This window comes from Trichomycterus rosablanca, chromosome 22, assembly GCF_030014385.1.
Source record: "Trichomycterus rosablanca isolate fTriRos1 chromosome 22, fTriRos1.hap1, whole genome shotgun sequence".
NCBI classification, from domain to species: Eukaryota; Metazoa; Chordata; class Actinopteri; order Siluriformes; family Trichomycteridae; genus Trichomycterus; species Trichomycterus rosablanca.
In genome coordinates this window covers 16,833,696-16,852,236 of record NC_086009.1, presented here as the reverse complement: position 1 = coordinate 16,852,236, position 18,541 = coordinate 16,833,696, and the positions used below count along the sequence as shown (strand labels likewise).

The window sequence follows — 18,541 nt, the reverse complement described above, 5'->3', positions numbered from 1 at the left end:
CTCCTGGGCATGGAGTTTACCAGAGCTTCACAGGTTGCCACTGGAATGCTTTTCCACTCCTCCATGACGACATCACGGAGCTGGCAGATATTCGAGACTTTGCGCTCCTCCACCTTCCGCTTGAGGATGCCCCAAAGATGTTCTATTGGGTTTAGGTCTGGAGACATGCTTGGCCAGTCCATCACCTTTACCCTCAGCCTCTTCAATAAAGCAGTGGTCGTCTTAGAGGTGTGTTTGGGGTCATTATCATGCTGTAACACTGCCCTGCGACTCAGTTTCCGGAGGGAGGGGATCATGCTCTGCTTCAGTATTTCACAGTACATATTGGAGTTCATGTGTCCCTCAATGAAATGTAACTCCCCAACACCTGCTGCACTCATGCAGCCCCAGACCATGGCATTCCCACCACCATGCTTGACTGTAGGCATGACACACTTATCTTTGTACTCCTCACCTGATTGCCGCCACACATGCTTGAGACCATCTGAACCAAACAAATTAATCTTGGTCTCATCAGACCATAGGACATGGTTCCAGTAATCCATGTCCTTTGTTGACATGTCTTCAGCAAACTGTTTGCGGGCTTTCTTGTGTAGAGACTTCAGAAGAGGCTTCCTTCTGGGGTGACAGCCATGCAGACCAATTTGATGTAGTGTGTGGCGTATGGTCTGAGCACTGACAGGCTGACCCCCCACCTTTTCAATCTCTGCAGCAATGCTGACAGCACTCCTGCGCCTATCTTTCAAAGACAGCAGTTGGATGTGACGCTGAGCACGTGCACTCAGCTTCTTTGGACGACCAACGCGAGGTCTGTTCTGAGTGGACTCTGCTCTTTTAAAACGCTGGATGATCTTGGCCACTGTGCTGCAGCTCAGTTTCAGGGTGTTGGCAATCTTCTTGTAGCCATGGCCATCTTCATGTAGCGCAACAATTCGTCTTTTAAGATCCTCAGAGAGTTCTTTGCCATGAGGTGCCATGTTGGACCAGTATGAGAGAGTGTGAGAGCTGTACTACTAAATTGAACACACCTGCTCCCTATGCACACCTGAGACCTAGTAACACTAACAAATTACATGACATTTTGGAGGGAAAATGACAAGCAGTGCTCAATTTGGACATTTAGGGGTGTAGTCTCTTAGGGGTGTACTCACTTTTGTTGCTGGTGGTTTAGACATTAATGGCTGTATATTGAGTTATTTTGAGGGAAGAATAAATTTATGCTGTTATATAAGCTGCACACAGACTACTTTTCATTGTGTCAAAGTGTCATTTTGTCAGTGTTGTCCCATGAAAAGATATACTTAAATATCTGCAGAAATGTGAGGGGTGTACTCACTTTTGTGATACACTGTATGTCTTACGGGGCGAAAAATACTTCATGTTAGTCGCAATTTCAACTTTATAAGCGAAGTGGAATCGGAGATATTTAAAGTCGTTCACTTTTCAAATGTTGTATTATTTATTAAAGGGAGAGCTAAGGGTAATTGTATAATACTTAAATATTAAATAAACAATAAAAATTTTATTTATTGTTACTGTTTCTTGTGTACTGATTCCATCATACAGTCCCTGACAGAAGTCTTGTCGCTTATCCAAGTTGTAGGAACAACAAATAATAACTTGACTTGTAGTTGATCAATTGAAACCAGAACTGGCTTATATGAAAGGCAAAGCCCTCTAGATTATGCTTATTATACCAAAATAAAGTTTTGTATCATTCATTGAGTTTTATCATTTAATTAGGACAGACAGGTCAGATTTTGCTTGGACATAAGTCTTGTCGTATACAAAAATAATGTTGAAATTATACATATACTTTATTTTGAATACACAAACATGCTTCAATAACATTAGAACATAAAGTCATGGTGCCTTGGAAAAAATAATTAATATCGTGTATGACTTCAATGGGCTTGGAGGACTGCAGCCATACGTCTTGGCAATGACTCAAATAACGTATTGATGAAGTCATCTGGAATGGCAAAGAAAGCAGTCTTGCAGGACTTCCAGAGTTCATCAAGATTTGTTGGTTTCATCTTCCAAGCCTCCTCCTTCATCTTACCCCAGACATGCTCAATAATGTTCATGTCTGGTGACTGGGCTGGCCAATCCTGGAGCACCTTGATCTTCTTTGCTTTCAGGAACTTTGATGTGGATGCTGAAGTATGAGAAGGAGCGCCATCTTCAGGAATGTCTTGATACTTCAGGCTGTTGATGTTGCCATCCACTCTGCAGAGCTCTCGGACACCCCCATACTGGATGTAACCCCAAACCATGATTTTTCCTCCACCAAACTTGACTGTTTTCTGGGTGAATCTTGGGTCCATGCGGGTTCCAACAGGTCTTCTGCAGTATTTGCGGCGATTGGGATGCAGTTCAATTGATGATTCATCAGAAAAATCAACCTTCTGCCACTTTTCCACTGTCCATCCTTTCTGCAAGCTGTGGGCCTTGGCAAATACAACACGATTTTTTTGTTGTCTTCTGTTTAATGCTGGTTTCTGAGCACTAATTCGGCCATGAAGACCACTGCGTGAAAGAATTCGACAAACTGTTCTTGTAGATACAGCGTTTTCTGGTGACCAGTTCTCATGTAGCTCCGCTGCAGTTGAAAAAGGGCTGGCCCTAGACTGTCGAAGCAACAAACGGTCCTCTCGGACAGTTGTCTTAAGGGGTCTGCCTGACCTGGGCTTGTCATGAACGTCCCCAGTTTCTTGAAATCTTTTTCTTATTCTCTCCACTTGACGTTTGGATACATTAAAGGTGTCTGCCACCTCAGCAGCAGACTTGGTCTTCAAGGTCTTGATGATCAGCACTTTGGTTTGTGGTTGAATCTTTGGCATGTTGTCAGAGGTCAGGTTGCACTTCACATGAAAGTCTGGTGTGCTGGGGTTCTTTTTATACACACCTGGGAATGTGTTAATTACATTATTTGTCCCAGGTGAAGCTCTAATCTGTGATTTGTTGAATCATTTAAAGACACGACAAGACTTTTGTCCTTGCAAAAACAGATGTTATGGGCTTTACCAAGCTGTGGACATCAGGACACTTTTTGACAGTTTCATTTTGCACCCAGTTATTAATGTGAAAGCCCTTGACATTAAAGTGAACCATTTATTGTAACAATTGATTGATTACAAATAAAGTTATACACCATTTTAAGTTACTATGTCCTTACACGACAAGACTTCTGTCAGGGACTGTATATTGTGTCATTTTGTGGGGCTAAGCAAAGCTTATAGTACTTAAAACCTTCATTATATACAAGGTGAAATTACAACTTTTTATATTCTATGTACTTATGTCAGTAGAATGAGCGGCACGGTGGCTAAGTGGGTAGCACTGTCGCCTCACAGCAAGAAGGTCCTAAGTTCGATCCTCAGGTGGGGCGGTCCGGTGGAGTTTGCATGTTCTCCCCGTGTCTGCGTGGGTTTACTCCGGGTGCTCCGGTTTCCTCCCACAGTCCAAAGATGTGCAAGCGGGGTGAATTGGAGATACAAAATTGTCCATGACTGTTCGATATAACCTTGTGAACTGATGAACCTTGTGTAATGAGTAACCGTTCCTGTCATGAATGTAACCAAAAGTGTAAAACATGATGTTAAAATCCCAATAAAACAAATAAACAAATGACAGTAGAATAAGCCACAGACATATAAAAAGTCCCAGTCATACAAAAAAACATACCGTGATATACCGTAAAACCGTCAATCTTAAAAAATACCGGTGGGGTGGTCCGGGTCCTTTCTGTGTGGAGTTTGCATGTTCTCCCCGTGTCTGCGTGGGTTTCCTCCGGGCGCTCCGGTTTCCTCCCACAGTCCAAAGACATGCATGTGAGGTGAATTGGAGATACTCAATTGTCCAAGACTGTGTTTGATATAACTTGTGTAAAGTAATGAACCTTGTGTAATGAGTAACAACCGTCCCTGTCATGAATGTAACCAAAAGTGTAAAACATGAAGTTAAAACCCTAATAAACAAACAAATAAAAAAAATACCGTGATACAAATTTTTGATCACACCGCCCAGCCCTAATGTGACTTATTGTTATTGCATGATTGACCGAAATACCCTTGCTTTCATTTGTTGACTGGTCAAACGGAGCAAATACACCGTTATTCAAGTAGTAATAAATAAAAATAAACATTTTGAATGGCGCGCGGCCACATTTGTGTTTTGACAACACGCGCGTCAGAAAACCCCAACACACTAAACAAATGTCGTCTAGGAAGCGCGCGCGAGAACGTGCACCACACTCGCTTTCGTTTTGCAGAAACAACTAAAAAGGTATGAAAATATATTAATAACTCGAAATAATAGCACATAATAAGTACATTTATGCATCGTATTGATGCTGATGCATTTACTATCCTGCCTGTTGCATTACCGATTAAGTTAAGAGACTCGATTCGGCTGGAAATGTCCAGTGCCTTGCCAGTGTAGTTGGTTACTGCTTCGTCATACTAAGATGGAAAACTGTGACTAAAGTGGATTTGATTGGTCTTTCTCATCTTTATTTATCAGGATTGTAACGTCATGTTTTACACACTTGGGTTACATTCATGACAGAACAGGTCATGACAGTCATTGACAATTTTGTATCTTCAATTCACCTGACTGCATGTCTTTGGACTGTGGGAGGAAACCGAACTTCCCAGAGGAAAACCCACACAAACACAGGGAGAACATGCAAACTCCACACATAAAGGACCCAGACCGCTCCACCTGGGGAGGACCTTGTTGCTGTGAGGCGACAGTGCTACCCACCGAGCCACCGTGCCGCCAGTCTTTCTCATATGGGCGACTGTCTTTACTGTTGCTTTAACATGTGGCTCGACCACTTTCTTCAAGTTTGTGCCTGAGGAAAATACCTCAATATGACTAGTAAGTTGATTTACAGTTAAATTCCTTGAACTGCTGATGCACTGTATGCAATTATACAGCAAAAAACAGACACGGCTGACTGTTCAACACGAATATACTTGGGTTTCTTACCTGTCAGGTGTGCACCTATCAACAGAGACGTGAGATTGTAAGCTAATTATTATTTATCCAATCATGTCCCAGCAAACACACAACATCCACGCAAGCTTATAGGCTGTTCAGCCTGGAAATAGGTTGGCACCAACTTGTTATAACATTTATTTATTTACATCTTACACCGTCGCAGATCTGTTTAGTTTAGGTTCACACCAACTTCAGATGATCTTGTGCAGAAAGATTGCAGATTTGTATCCTGTGGGCTGGTCCCAACACGACCAATAAATTACATTCTGACAATCTGACAGCATTCTACCAGGTTAGAGATTTTGCTTTTCTGGTCAACGAGAGACATTTTAGTGTTGTTAGAAAAGCAACAGTTTTTTTTGCTTCGGATCGTTGCATACTGGGTGAGTTAAAAGCTATACAATTCATTGGAAAGGCTTAATTTTCTTAAATAAAATTGGCTTCTATTAAAAAGTCTGACTATAGGTTAACATCCCAATATAGTTAACTAGATGGTGATATTTTAAGTGGAAGAATAGTTTTTAAGACAAAAAAAATATACTTTAACTTCATACTTAATTTGACTGGATGGTAACACATTGCAGTTTACACCTTCACCATACATATTAAGGTTTTTACGGTGTTCTCTTATGAAATACTATTTAAATCCGTCATGGTTGCATGTGTTGTGTCTGGCTGTGTAAAGTACTTCTCTTTGCTTGTTGCAACATATGCCCTGATTTCAGGTGGAACTACATGTAGAATCATGCTGTCGAAGTTATTAGGGCAGTAAGTTCCTCCTAAACCATGCAGCGCTTTGCATATTAGCACCAGAATAGATGAGGCACTTATTCAGCACTGCATGCAAATTTATGGGCATTTTCCATTTCACCCCATGGTATGGTACGATACGTTTTTAAATGCATAATCCCACAACAATGCCTACTTTTCAATACCTTGCATGGTATCCTAACTGTAAACAGTAGCAACAATTGGACGGTTTTCAGTTTGCCTTGTTAGGATTGTTGTGGTCTTTCAATTTATTTTGCTCTGTTAAAATTGTTTTTAGTTTTACAACACTACATCACTGATCTATTTTAGTCACTTGTCATTTATTACTGTTGTGGATATTGTGTTTGACCAATCAATGGTCTGCACTCAACAAGCACCACCCAAAAGGCTGTTTGGTACGCTCGGTTTGCTTGGTCCTTGGTTACGACACTGAGGTGGATTTAATCTACTCATCAGAAGCTTAAGTTAATACATTTGCAGCCATTGTTCAAGCATCACCTGAACATGACCCTACAAAATACGAAGAAATTCCAAAATTGATGTAAAATTGTCAGTGAATGAACATTTCACTCAAACTGCTATGTTGATTATAGGATAAAAAGCATTTTTATGAGTGGTCTCAGACTTTTGAAGTGTGGACACTGTTATAGTTGCGAAGTGGGCTTGGAAACCTCATATAAATGATCTTTACATTCGAAGTCTGACAGGCTCACAGTCAGGTGTCTCTGTGATTTGGCCATACCTTTGGTGAAGTTTGTTCTAGTTAAAAGTTTAAATGTAGCCAAGATCCTACTAAGATTTAAATTGATGCTGTATATTTTAACTGTAGGGTGGATGAAACAAATTATTTGCTAAATGCCTTGACTGTTTAATTAAGAACAAACCCATGGGGTAATTATTATTATTACTATTAAGTGTCATTAGGTTTCCAGGGTGGATGTGTGTTAGTGATCAAACAGGTTTATAAATTGACATTGTTGAGGCAGAAATCCAAATATCTGGGTTGGCAGGCGTGAGTGCATGTGTTAAATAAACAGCAACATGTTCAATTCAAAGTGCTGTTGTCCTGAAATGTGTTGTGGTGGTTTGACCATTCTTTACTATGACATGCCCTACATTTGTAAATTCACTAACCGCTCAGTTTTACATCTACACAAGCCATATTATCATACACCATATGGGCGAAAGTATGTATGGCCACCTGAACATTTTGGAGGCTTTAACTGATGTTGGATGTGAAGGCTTACAATTAATTTTCCAATTTATCCTGTGGGTGTTTAGTGGGGTTGAGGTCAAGACTCTGCACAGGCCATTGGACTTCCAAACAAGTCAAAACAGGCTCTTATGGACCTCGCTTGTGGAGAATCAAGCTTTGTTTGTTATGTTATCTCAGTCCGTTGACCTGAACCCCATTAAACAGCTGTTGGGTGACCTGAAAAGGAGTGATTACATGAGAGGACCTTGAAGCTTGTTGCTATGAAGAGATTTTGATTGGAAAATGCACTTTTCTTGCATTGGATTTTCCAGTTTTATCAAGTATTTTAAAAGAAGGTTAGTGCTGTTTTGCTGGCTTAGGTTGCACAAAGTTCTAAATGCAGAGGGCAATAATTGATATACAAGGTTTTAATAAAATATTATGTATTTGATATAGTTTTTAATTTAGAATAATTTTACCTTAATTAAAATTTGTATTCCTTTCATACTTCCAGTTTGAGATTGAGCCAACATTTGAAAGGTGATATATGTGTTGACTTTCTAACAATTGTGTAAACATGTGTGTACACACATCAAATGACAATGCAAACATACAGAACATTTACTCACTTTTATTCAATAGAAAGAGTATTTGATGTAGATTATGTTGCCTTGTCTCTTTAGAAGATTGGATGTCCATTGTATGTCCAATGTCCAAAGCGCTATACAAATAAATTCAACTTTACTTGAATTATGTATGTTTTCTGTCTGTAGTAACAAAGAGATGGAGTGTAGGAGGCTGTTAAGGTTGCTGATCATCTGCCTGTTCTTTCTGGCCGTAGTAAAGCTGTTTTTTGGCAGGTAGGTCTACAAACCTTTGTTATAAATCATATACTAAACCTATGTTTATATAATTATACACAGATTTTAGTACCACTGGGCAAAGTTGTTACTTTATGAAGTAAAAAAAAGACATCTGCAGCGAACTATTAAAAAATAACATTAATCTGTAAACATTAATACATATTTACTTTTTAGTTGATATTGTTCTTAATATTTAATATTGTTTTATATGCAATAATATTAGTTTTTGTAATTTAAAAGAACAATAATAATTCAATATCCACCTGTTTGGTTTATACAATTTTGCAGTTATAAACTTTCAGAACCTAAGTAACTAGCTTGGCCTCAGTTGACTTGTACTTTCAGATTATGAAAATTCCAGGAAGTACAACATTTGTTTTTTAAATTCTTACTCTAATGCTCAACAATTATAAGTTACTCAAAGACGGTGATTAAGTATGTCACAATGCTAACTGATGCTTACGAAACAAGAAAGGATGAGAAAAGGTTTTGAAACACTTTGAGCTTGTTATTTTTGCTGTCTGAGATACAAGGACAAGACAAGATCTGGAAGACAAAAAAACACATAATAAACAGACTGACAAGGCAAAACACGGTATGCTAAATATGCAAAACAGCCTTTAAATAAGCCAGAGTAAGTCTAAAAACAAATGCTGTGCGCTGGTAAAGTAAACACTGAACTCTCTTTACAATCACCAAAGGTATGTTTGGGGAAAGATGCAATATTTAGTCAAAAGAAAAGCTTTCCAGGTGTTTAGCTTAGGGGTGGATTTGTTGAGATTTGGTGCTGTGTGGCAATCAATGGCATAGTTAATATTGTTGTGACAAATATATCTAATACTCAAAGCATTCTGGCTTGTACAACAGGACACTGTTTTAGAAAATATCTTTAAATAGACACTTCTTGAATGACTTTCACAGTGTCCTGATCTTGAGGTCAGGACTTTGCCCAAACCAGTGGAGTTCTCTCACACCATACTCTAAAACCATGTCTCTGTGGATGCTGGAATGGGGAAGGGCCTTTCTTAAACTGTTGCCTTTAAGTTAGAGGCATGTATTTTATTTTATAACCACTGAACTTGGAAGGATGTGCACATATTTTACTTATATAGTGTGTGTGATTACCAGTACAGTAGCTCACTCATTCACTTTCTTTAGGATCACTTTCATTAGGATCGCGGAGGGGTTGCTGGAGCCTATCCCAGCTTTTCAGTGGGTACAAGGCACACAGTAACACCCTGGACGGGGCGCCAGTCCATCGCAGGGCAGACACACATACACACACACACACACACACACACACCCACACACATACACACACTCATTCACCTATAGGGCGATTCAGTGTCTCCAATTAACCTGAGTGCATATTTTTGGACTGTGGGAGGAAACCCACGCAGACAGGGGGAGAACATGCAAACTCCACACAGAAAGGACCTGGACCGCCCTGCCTGCCAGGACCTTTTTGCTGTGAGGCGACAGTGCTACCCACCGAGCCACTGTGCCATGTACAGTAGCTGTTAAGTTATTTTATATTATTAAAAATTTGCCAGGTATTTAAAAAATCCATCCATTTGTCCTTTTGTAAAAAAAAAAAAAAGCCAATAAAAACTAAACCAGTGAAATCACTCTGTCTGTAACACAAAGGAAAAGTTTGATGATGAAATAACTTTTAAGAATTTATATAATAGTATAAACAAGAATTGGCAGATTTCTTAGAGCTGTTTTTAGCCTGCTTGATTCAGAAATAGTTATGTCAGTGGTTCAGTTTGCTTTGAACATTTTCTAATTAATACTTTTTTAACCTGTTTGACATTCTAAACCTCTTTGTTTACAGTTTTAGCATGGACAACCAAGGACTAATAGAATCAACAAGCAAAAAGATAGAGATACTAAACCCAGGTAAATTCTGGTCAAAGAAACCTTTTGTCCAAAAAGAGCCACAAATTTCAAAGGAACCTGTGCCTCAACCTAGCAATATAAGTACAAATCCAAAGAAAATCGAGAAAAGCACTACAGATACCCCAGTGAAACAGGTCACAACCCCTCTCCGTGTGGTGCACTTAGATCTTAAAGGTGCTGCACCAAACGTCAGATATCTTCAACAGGTGAGCATTTCTAATACTCAGATTTGTTGTGGTCGCTTTTCTCATGTATGTTTTTGAGGAAAAATGATCCTGGTATGGTATTACCTAAGCTAATATCCAAATATAACCGTATATCTATAATACTGTATGTGTCTGTCGATTACAGATCTTTCCACTCATTTCTTCTCTGGGTGCTAATGGCGTTTTGATGGAATATGAGGACATGTTTCCCTATGAAGGTGACCTCCAGCTTCTCAGGGCACCATTTGCATACAGGTGAGTCTGCTAATAGTATTCAAACTGTCTTTTGAACAGTGTAGCAAAGCTGAGCCCTATGGCCGAGTTTAAAAGTTTACATACACTTGTCACATTGACATTTTGACATTTTTGTGCTGGCAGTCTTGAGACCACAGTCGAGCAAGATTTACATAATACGATTAGAGCCTGTTGTATCAGAGAGCAGCCCTTGTTCAATGCTGGGGTTTCTTATTTCTTGCCCTTTCGTTTTGTGCTTGAGTTGTCTTTTGACGGTGGATTGAGTAGCTGGCACTAGTGACAACCTAGCTCCAGTCATTCTTCTTCTTTCTCTCTGTGTTTTCTGTATGGTCATGTAGTCATTGTGGCTTTTAATGATTTTGGCCCTCTGGGGTGATTAGATTAGATTAGAATCTATAGAAAACAGGAATAATTGCATTACTGCAAGAAGACATTGTTTTTTAATTTTTATTTCTATGAATAATTGTGAAAAAACTTTATACAGTACTCAGTGATATAATTGGTGATAATTTATAAAAAATATTAGATTTTACACACTGATGTAATAAAGCCTTTTTTATATTAAAAAAATAAATCAATCAAGGATTTAGGATGCTAAGGTTTCTGATCCCATTTAATCTGTATACTGCATTATGTGTAATAATAATTTTCTGAGCTTAAATACATGCACAAGCTTAGTAAGGTTCTTTTAAAAGTGTTTTTTAACCAGTATGACTGATTCTGATTTTCAATTATCTGAAAAAGTGTGCAGGACATAGAAGAAATTGTGAACTTAGCACACATCAACAATCTCGAGCTGATCCCCCTGGTGCAGGTGTTTGGACATTTAGAGGTGCGTTCATTAAATGCTGTCATTGCATTTATGTATTTAATCTGGTATTTTCACTAATGTTTTAAATCTGTGCAGTATTTAATTACCATCTCTGTGTTTCTCTGTATGTGTGTCCTGTGTAGTTTGTTCTGAAACATGAAAAGTATTTTAAACTGAGAGAGGTGGCAGACTTTCCTAACAGCCTGAATCCCCAGGCCCCAGGTAGCCTAGATTTGATTAAAGAGATGCTAATACAGGTCCTGAGGAGGCACCCAAATGTACAACGGTTCCATATTGGAGCAGATGAGGTTTGTAAAAACAGTGTATTTTTCTAGCAACACTCATATTTTCCTTAAAGGTTTGATTGTGTGAACCACAAAGGTATTATTTTTCTTGATCTGGTTACCCATATTGTCAAGAATGCCAGTAATTCTGAAAGTGACTGTATGTATGTGACATGTCTGGAATGCTATTGATTGATTTATTATGTTTTATGTAATAAAGTTTTGTTTGTATTAATCATTCAGGTTTATGGGCTCGGTGGGAGTGAATCCTCAAAACACTGGATACAGCATAATAATGGAAGCGTAGGATCTCTCTTTCTCAACCATGTGACACAGGTTTGTCACTTTATGGCTGAACGGAGACCTGGAATAAAGCTGATGTTTTGGGAGGATATGCTGAGGAAGATCAGCACTGCTACAATGAAAGGTATACCAGGAGAACTTCAAACATAACACAGCTACACGGTACATTATTGTTGCTACAAAATTAGAACCTAATTAACACATTTCGAAAGAATGGGTGGTGCTGCAACACCTGAACTCAGTAATTAGAGGTGGAGTCCACATATTTTTGATCATGTGATGTATATCTAATGTACATATGATCAAAGGCCCCTAAATACATAAAACAACAGTAAATGAACCAGTATTAACTGTATAACATTCTCAAATATATAATTCTGTTTTTACACTACATGGCCAAAACTATTTGGACACCTAAATGTCACATACATGCTTGTTGAGCATCTCATTCCAATACCATAAGCAATACATGCTTAATAATACAACATTAGCCCTAATATTTTTGTCTGTACTACCCAGCAGTACATGTGTGCATTCATTTAAGATCTAAAGGCTTATTTATGCACAACTTTATACAAAGTCAGGAGTCAAATTCTAGAGACAGAATAGTTGACTCCCCATAAGGTTTTCACTGCATCACAGTCCAATGTTGCTGTTATTTACATTATTTTAGCAATGTGACCGACCAACTTGTGTAAAGTGTCACTTTTAGTCACTGGACTGTTCATTCATTATGATTTATTGTATGCTCAATTTACTGAAACTTTTGGTCCTGTAATGTAGTGAATTAATCACCAGAATTGTTTTAGAATCAGGTATGGCACATCTTGCATCACCTATGATATGGCAGTATGATTCAACCCTGGATGTAACAAAAATAGGTAAGACCTCAAAGATATGGTTGAATCAGACTTTAGTTTTTGTTGTTGTTTTTTAAAGGTGTCAGTCGAATGACAAAGACTTTCTTCATTTACAGGAGAACTGATATCTCGCTACCAAGACGCCGGGTTTAAAAGTGTGTGGTTTGCAAGTGCATTTAAAGGAGCTTCAGGCATTGACCAGAGGTGGACTCCACTAACTCACCATTTACAGAATCACTTAGCCTGGCTTAAAGTCGTAACATCCATGACCCAGTACCCATCTATAACAATGGACGGCATTGTCTTAACAGGATGGCAAAGGTTTATATACTTGTGTTTTGTTTTGTAAAGATGAAAAGTAGTACTTATTGAAATTAATACAGTTGAAGAGATATTTGATAAAAGCAATCGTTCTGCAAACAAGGATTTGTGTATTTGTGTATATTTTAAATTAAAGAGGCTTAATTATGGGTGGTGTGTGTGTTTTAGATATGAGCATCATTCTGTGCTTTGTGAACTGCTTCCTGTGGGCACACCGTCTTTGGCCATCTGCCTACAGACTCTAAAACATGGTGAGAACAAAGTAACAAGACTAACACTGTAAGTAAAGGAACAAGTGTAACTCTAGATGATTTGTTTTTAAACAGGTTCATTTGATGAAACAGTTAAAGCTGACATACAGCACATGTTGGGCTGCACAGTAGAATTCACTAAGAACAGCTGGTATGAAATCTTGATCCCTCTTTTTTATGACTATAAATGATCCTGTAAAGAGTGGACGTTGCTAATACCCATCTGGAATCATTTCTAAACCTCCAGTGAAGGCACCCGGTCATTTCCAGGCTCCGAAGTCTACGGCATGGTGCAAAAGATCAACACAGACCTTCAGAAGTCAGTGGAAAAAATAATGCAACACGGGTGAGTGCTTTTGGAAATTCATAAGCCATAATACTGTAGTTTGCTAAATTAAACAAGACTAAAGTACAGTACAAACCTCATTTCCAAACATGGGAAGGCAATATGAAACAGGCAAAAAGTATTGATTTGTGAATTCTGCTTGACCAATATTAAACAAAAACATAGTACATGGTCATGATATTTCATGTTTTACCTTATGAATCTTGTTTTTTTCCCTAAATATCAAAGTCAAAGTCAAAATTGCTTTATTGTCAAAAACTGCAATATGTACAGGACATATAGAGGATTGAAATTACGTTACTCTCTGACCCATGGTGCAACATTACACATTAATTAACAATAAACCTATAATAAAAGAATAAAAATGGAATAAGAATAAACACACTCTGAAGCGCAAAATATATACACTGACAAATATGAAAATATAGAGGTAAAAATGACCACCTGAAGAATTATAAAAAAAATAATAAAAAAAATAGAAGTTCCATAAATAAAAAGGCATTTAAAGTGGCAGTGCAGATTATGAAGACTTTGTTAGAAACCAGTTTAATTACGACGGCAGTTCAAAAACGATTTTGTTATATTATAGATTATGTTTAAAGTGATATATGCGTTGGGAAGATAAAAGGATGTAAGTTTTGGTATTGATGGGGGGGGGGGGGGGGGGGGAGGGGGGGGGGGGGAAGGGGGGGTTAGGTTCGTGAGAGGGGGGGCAGAACAGGAAGCGAGTTGAGGATCCTGACCGCCTGGTGGATGGTGCTGTCCCTCAGTCGGCTGGTCTTGGCCCGGAGACTCCGCAGTCTCCTTCCTGATGGCAGCAGACTGAAGAAGCTGTGTAGTGGGTGGGTGGAATCACCTGCCATGCAGAAGGCTTTTCGGGTGAGGCGGGTGTTGTGAAGTTCGTGGAGGGTGGGAAGAGAGGTGCCAATGATCTTCTCAGCTGCTCTCACTATGCGTTGGAGGGTCTTGCGACAGGACGCGGTGCAGGCGCCGTACCACACAGTAATGCAGCTGGTCAGGACACTCTCGATGGTACCTCTGTAAAAGGTACACATGATGGGGGCTGGAGCTCTGGCTCTTCTCAGCTTACGGAGGAAGTAGAGACGTTGATGAGCCCTCCTGGCTAGAGATGTTGTGTTATTAGTCCAGGAGAGGTCCTCAGTGATGTGCACACCCAAGAACTTGGTGCTGTTCACCCTTTCCACAGCAGCACCGTTGATGGTCAGAGGAGCATGTTGTGTGCATGATCTTCTGAAATCCACAACAATCTCCTTAGTTTTTTCAGCGTTTAAGGAAAGATTGTTGTGTTTGCACCACTGGGACAGGTGACTCACCTCACTCCTGTAGTTTGTCTCGTCATTGTTCTTTATGAGACCCACCACAGTCGTGTCGTCCGCGAACTTGATGAAGAGGTTGGAGCTGTGCAATGGTGTGCAGTCGTGGGTTAGCAAAGTGAATAGGAGAGGGCTCAGCACACATCCTTGGGGAGCCCCCGTGTTCAGAGTGATGGTGTTGGATGTGTCACTGCCGACCCGTACTGCCTGTGGTCTTCCAGTCAGGAAGTCCAACAGCCAGTTGCACAGTGAGGTGTTCAGCCCCAGCCTGTCGAGTTTGAGAATAAGCTGTTGGGGGATGATCGTATTGAATGCAGAGTTGAAGTCTATGAATAGCATTCGTACATATGAGTCTTTAGAGTCCAGATGAGTGAGGGCTGAGTGGAGGACAGTGGAAATGGCGTCATCAGTCGATCGGTTTGACCGATATGCAAACTGAAAGGGGTCCAAAGCAGGGGGGAGGACCGATTTGATGTGTTGCATGACTAGCCGTTCGAAACACTTCATGAGGATGGGGGTGAGTGCAACTGGGCGGTAGTCATTAAAACAGGAGGGCGACGCCTTCTTCGGGACAGGGATAATGGTGGTGGCTTTAAAGCATGTAGGAACAACAGCCTGACTCAGCGAGATGTTAAAGATGTCAGTGAAGACGACTGCAAGTTCCCTCGCACAGTCCCTTAGCACACGACCAGGAATGTTGTCAGGACCAGGAGCTTTACATGCGTTGATCCTGCTGAATGATCTTCTCACGCTGTCCGGGGACAGCTTCAGCACCAGGTCGTCAGAAGGGGGTGGAGATTTCAGTGCAGGCATGTTGTTGAATGCTTCGAACCGAGCGAAGAAGACATTCAGCTCGTTCAGCAGAGTGGTGGTGCTGTCACAGGTCTGCGAAGGAGGCTTGTAGTCAGTGATGGTCTGAATCCCCCGCCACAGGTTCCGCGTGTCTCTGCTGTTGCTGAAGCGATGTGCTATCCTCCTGGAGTACTGCCTCTTGGCCTTTCTGATGCCGTGGGATAGGTTCTTTCTAGCTGCCCTCAGCCCCTCTTGGTCTCCAGCTCTGAAGGCAGCATTTCTATCTTTCAGAAGTCTGAAAACCTCCCCTGTCAACCATGGCTTCTGATTGGCCCGAACTGTGATGGTCTTAAGGTCCGTTACATCATCAACACATTTGGTGACGTAGGCACAGACAGTATCTGTGTATTCTTGGAGGTCAGTGGTGTTGTTGTAGGTAGCAACCTACATATGAAAAAAATATATGTTCAGTTCAGATTTGATTGATACCTGCAACACGTTAGAACAGAAACATGATAACCAATGCGTTACATCCCTTTTTACTAGTACTTTAAAATCATTGAGTAAATGAAGACACAAACTATGCTTTCATTAGCTACATAACTGAACAGGACTTCATGGTTGCATTTGCTTTGAGAATGCAGGAGATCTTTTAGAAAAAAAAGACAGGTCTGAGCTGCAGACAGTCCAGTCTTGCAGCTTCACGGCTTGTTGCAAAATGTGGCTTTAAATTATTGTTTAAATAAATATAAACAAAAAGTTTACAAGTGTTGCAGCAGTTTAATACAGAAGCCATGATTTTGTGGCTGTCTCAAGGTCAACATTTTGAAAGATTGACTCCTCTGACCAGAGTCCATGTTTTCACTTTTAGTCCATTTCAAGTGAGCAAGCTCAAGGCCAGATGAGTATCCTATGCGTCTGGACATTATAAACAATGTTTCCAGCTGTGACAACAGTTTATTTAGTTATTTCCAAGCTCATGTGGTTATATTCATTATGGAAATATGCCAGTTTTAAATACAGGAATGGAATGGCTTCACTATTGGTTTTTAGCCTTGCCCTTAATGCATAAGATTTTGTTCTGGATTTCCTGAATCTTTAAATGAAATGAACTGTAGAGGGTGAAACACTTTAAATCGTTGTAATTGCTTATTAAGAAACGTTTAACCTTTTACATTATTTGGTGATTTGTGGCAAAGCCTAGGCCATTCCTGGATGCTCTTTTTATACTAAAGCCAAACTGTAGCACCAGTTTATAATGTATTTTTCTATGCTTCTAGATTTAGACTTGTTGCTGGCATCAGATCAGTTTTGGTGTATAGTGTATATAAACATTTATATTAATTTATAAGGGTAAAAACAGAAACATGTAATGTTTGTACTTTTATTTTAAAACAGGTCAAACAGGATTTACAGCATTTTTCTTATTAGAATTTGGACATACAATCCAACTTTTGTGGAGTTTTGTAGTTGTGAACCAGTATGTGTAAAAGTGGGATGTGTGTGTGTGCTTTAATTACAGTCTATGATCTGTGTTCCCAAAAATGCTATGAATCACCTTATTTTTTTGCATGCTTGCTTACCTTCACAGTGCTGTAAGAGGTTCGTTTAGTCCCTATCATCGAAAGTACAGCTTTGGAAATCCTCGGAGTATTGGATTTATCAAGAATGATCTAACAAAGTAGGTTTGTTTTGTAGGTTAATAATTGAAGATAATTCAATAATAAGTTGAAGAGTTAATAATGTATGAAATATAAAGAATGAATACTCAATGAATACTCAATGTTTTTAATGCTTGTACTGTATGTCATAGCAGTTTGGGGATTGTATTAATATCATAATATTATAAATATAATTACATTTCTGTACTGTCTCTTCTTGTTAAGTGTTTGAATATAATTAAATGTATGTACTACCCCCTTTTGTTAGATTTCTGAATGAGTGGGAGACATTTTTGGAGACATTCCAGACAGAGATGGACAAAATCTTCTATCCAGATACTGTGGAGGAGTGGATAGAAGAGAATGTCAACATTTACATGAATAAAGTCCGCAGCTTAGCAAAAGACATGGAACAAACTTTAAAGCTGAAAGGACAGCCAAAGAGTCTCAATCCTTCATACAAAAATAAAGAAGTGTAAACTTGTTTAAATGTTCATTTAAATTACATTAATTAAATGTATTTATTTTTGTCGAAAACTACATACAGCTTCTGTTACATGTAAAATATTTGAATTTGCCAAAGATAAACAATGCACAAGGTTACATATTTTAACATTTTGCTTTGTTAAAATATGGAAACTAAATGGGATTTAAGGTAAATATATGATTGTCTATAAATGTGAGCTAAAATGTGGTACATGTCATTTTGCACTTTTTGTTTTGCATTGATTCCAGATCAGCATCTGGTGAAATCTGGAGTTCTTTAACAGGTTGCTTTTATTAGCTATTGGTTTTGGGTGGGAGATGGTGTAGATCATAGTTTGTTTGGATCTCATTACAAATGAACATCTTTTAAGTGCCTTTTTGGAAAATGTAATTTATTACATTGATTTTATAATATGCAGCTTTTATTTGGAGTGTCTTTTGATAATGAATTTCCTACATATAAATTGTAAGTGTTTTTTATATGTACTCTAGTATGTTTATCCAAACTGGCCATTAACCCACAATTGCTTGCATCGTATTCGGTCACAGTTGTAAGTCACTTTGAATAAAAGTGTTTGCTAAATGATGTAAATGTTATAATATTTTATGAGAGATATGATGTTTAGTTGAAATGGAATCAATAATTATTTTGTAATTACTCTTTTTCATGATATTTATTTGAGTTGTATTTAATGGATTTCACCTGACTTACAAAGACTTGATGTTACTAGTTCAAAATTGCCTATTCAGACTTTTTGTTTGTTTTACAGACATCTTTTAAAATGTGTATACTTTGGAAAACACAATGTGGTTGATACATTTGAAATGATCTGCAAATATGGGTTGTACATTTGTAACCCATCAAAACATTTACACAATATGCACTAATGCTC

The 18,541-nt window shown here is 38.9% G+C and overlaps 1 protein-coding gene across 1 annotated transcript; it reads left to right on the top strand.

Moving 5' to 3' along the window:
- The first annotated feature begins 5,329 nt into the window (after nucleotides 1-5,329).
- zgc:113333 (beta-N-acetylhexosaminidase) lies at nucleotides 5,330-18,234 on the top strand. Its single transcript, XM_062985057.1, has 14 exons — nucleotides 5,330-5,390; nucleotides 7,747-7,833; nucleotides 9,674-9,944; nucleotides 10,090-10,199; nucleotides 10,944-11,031; nucleotides 11,154-11,318; nucleotides 11,538-11,721; nucleotides 12,407-12,478; nucleotides 12,574-12,778; nucleotides 12,947-13,029; nucleotides 13,105-13,180; nucleotides 13,277-13,375; nucleotides 17,093-17,182; nucleotides 17,431-18,234. Exons 2-14 carry the CDS (start codon nucleotides 7,757-7,759, stop codon nucleotides 17,639-17,641), a joined length of 1,731 nt encoding a protein of 576 aa, XP_062841127.1. The 5' UTR covers nucleotides 5,330-5,390; nucleotides 7,747-7,756; the 3' UTR covers nucleotides 17,642-18,234.
- Nucleotides 18,235-18,541: the final 307 nt, after the last annotated feature.

Bases quoted from the DNA above. Each gene is read 5' to 3' on its own strand.
- zgc:113333 (XM_062985057.1), top strand. From the start codon at position 7,757: ATGGAGTGTAGGAGGCTGTTAAGGTTGCTGATCATCTGCCTGTTCTTT. The intron at 12,479-12,573 runs GTAAGACCTCAA...CTTCATTTACAG, and splicing joins CCTGGATGTAACAAAAATAG to GAGAACTGATATCTCGCTAC. The intron at 13,181-13,276 runs GTATGAAATCTT...CTAAACCTCCAG, and splicing joins GAATTCACTAAGAACAGCTG to TGAAGGCACCCGGTCATTTC.